Source organism: Rhinopithecus bieti, unplaced genomic scaffold, assembly GCF_001698545.2.
Source record: "Rhinopithecus bieti isolate Rb0 unplaced genomic scaffold, ASM169854v2 scaffold_18921, whole genome shotgun sequence".
NCBI classification, from domain to species: Eukaryota; Metazoa; Chordata; class Mammalia; order Primates; family Cercopithecidae; genus Rhinopithecus; species Rhinopithecus bieti.
In genome coordinates this window covers 5630-7815 of record NW_016810178.1, presented here as the reverse complement: position 1 = coordinate 7815, position 2186 = coordinate 5630, and the positions used below count along the sequence as shown (strand labels likewise).

The window sequence follows — 2186 nt, the reverse complement described above, 5'->3', positions numbered from 1 at the left end:
ATAAGCAACATCCTTTAGTCAAATCTAAGAATCACAATAAAGCAAGAAGTTCTACAGTAAGATTTTGGTGTTTTATAATTTATTCTTTACATAAATATTCTCTTCATGAGCTATGTGGTCAAATTCCGATTAATTAGAATAAGAAGTTTTAATTTAGTTGAAAATGTTTTGGTTAATTGAGTAGTAAACAAACTTGAAAATTTTGAAACAAATATGATACATTATTTTAATCTCTTTGCAGACATTTCTTAACAGTTTTTTTTTATCAGATTCTATGAGTGCACTTACAGTAAAGGTAAATTAATTGATATTTGTTGATTCAGAATCTTGCAGTGTTACATGAAAAACAATATGGGTGTGAATAGAAATAGTGTAATGGGAGATATAGCTAAATCTGAACTGTTCAAGCGATGCCATTATTTCATACTTTATAAAAGGGTCTCTAATAAATTTACTTCTTTGGCAGTTGTCTTATTTTTTACAGCAGAAATCTAGAACTGTCTGTCTGGTTTGGGCCTTTGTATGTTGTTTGCTGATTTTAGTGTTTCTTTCAAATCCAACTTTTTTAGAGAAAATGTGTTGTAAAACTTATTTATTTATTTATTTATTTCACTGGAAAGTAAGTTCATAGGAACAGAGAACTTTTCTGTTTTGTTCTATTGCTAATTTCCCACTGTTTAGAACAGTGCCTGAGACACAGTTAATGACCAATGAAGGTGATTTTGTAATTTTGTGTGGGGAGTTACAAGATGAGGTAAAATAAATCTGAATAATTGATTGAGCTTGTTCACTTCTAAATGAAGAACTAACACTCTTTTCCTATTTCCATGGGACTTTCAAAATAAATCACTGTGAAGTTTATGAGTTAGGTATAAGTGAACAAAAATAAGATTCTCTCTCTAAAACATGATACATTTGAATATACCAAATGCAATAAGAAATACAATGATGAACAAGATATAGAATCTTCTCCCAAGTTGCTTACAGTGTAGTAAGAGAGAGTATGTAAATAAACAAAATTTTCAGTAGAGAAAACATAGTTTGTTCAAAATGTGTCGTAAATTCAAGATGATACAAATACTAAAGCACCTGAACAGAACAAAAATGTTTAAGATTAAACTAGTTTAATTATGTAGCAGATTTTCTAACTATTTTTATTCCAAAAGTGGGACATTCCTCTAAGTCTTTCTCAGACCCAATAATAATTTGTGTTTTAATTTTCTAGAGTCTGACTTGGAGATTCAGTAACAGAGTACAGAGACAAAAGATAGCTGTAAGTATGATCCAGGCTGCTACAATTTCTTAGATCTTCCAAATAAAAACCAATATTCTTTTGGATTACATTAATTAAATGGAAAGACAAAGCTTGGAAATTCTGACATAGATTCTGACAATATTTTGTTTCTTAAATGAAATAACCATTTTAGAGACAAGATCAATATGACTCATTTTAACATAGAGTCTGAATCCATTCTTTAAGATTTAAAAGCAATGGAAAACTATGGTTAAATAGTAAATGAAGGATGATAGAATTTTTCAAGAGCTTTGATTCATAACTGTTTTAGGATCTTAGAATCATTAAAAAATTAATGAAATCATCAGTCTTTACCCCTTGGAAAAATAATAATCATTTTACAATCTTGTACATTCTGGGGAGGTTAATAATCCTCTGAAATCTTGGACTCTCATATAGAATCTGTTGTAGAATATGGTTCTTAAGGCATCAATACCAGTTTTTAACCATTGTTTTATGTTTATATAAAATTTTAATTGTTCTTTAATTCATACCTATACAGACTGGTGGGCTGGGCTGCCAGAAGTACCGATTTTCTACCTGAATGCAGGTTATTCTTTCCTCTCCTTGAAGTTCATATCCTGGGTCACATTGAAAAACGACAGTGTCCCCAGGTTCTCTTCCATCCCCATTTCGAGTCCCATTCATGGGGACCCCTGGGTCACGACACGCAGTGGCAACAGAACCTATCAAAAGACAGAGACAAAATTTTAGTTTTGATAACTACCAAAATCAATTTCATATATCCATGTGTTTTAGAAAATTAATTTTTAAAATTGTTGGGTCAATTTTTAAATGCTATACAATAAATGCTTTTGCTATATTTTATATAATTTATGTGTTAACTTATTTGAAGAAGTGGTATAGTATTTTAGTTGCCAAATACTAGATT

The 2186-nt window shown here is 30.1% G+C and overlaps 1 protein-coding gene across 1 annotated transcript in view; it reads right to left on the bottom strand.

Annotated features, from left to right (window-relative positions):
* CSMD3 (CUB and Sushi multiple domains 3) overlaps positions 1-1980 on the bottom strand; it is a gene marked incomplete at its 5' end in the record, with an annotated part of 336142 nt that extends 334162 nt beyond the window's left edge. Inside the window, 1 exon segment of the mRNA XM_017891519.1 lies at positions 1789-1980. Within this exon segment, the coding sequence (XP_017747008.1) occupies positions 1789-1980 (192 nt within the window).
* Between the last annotated feature and the right edge of the window lie 206 nt (positions 1981-2186).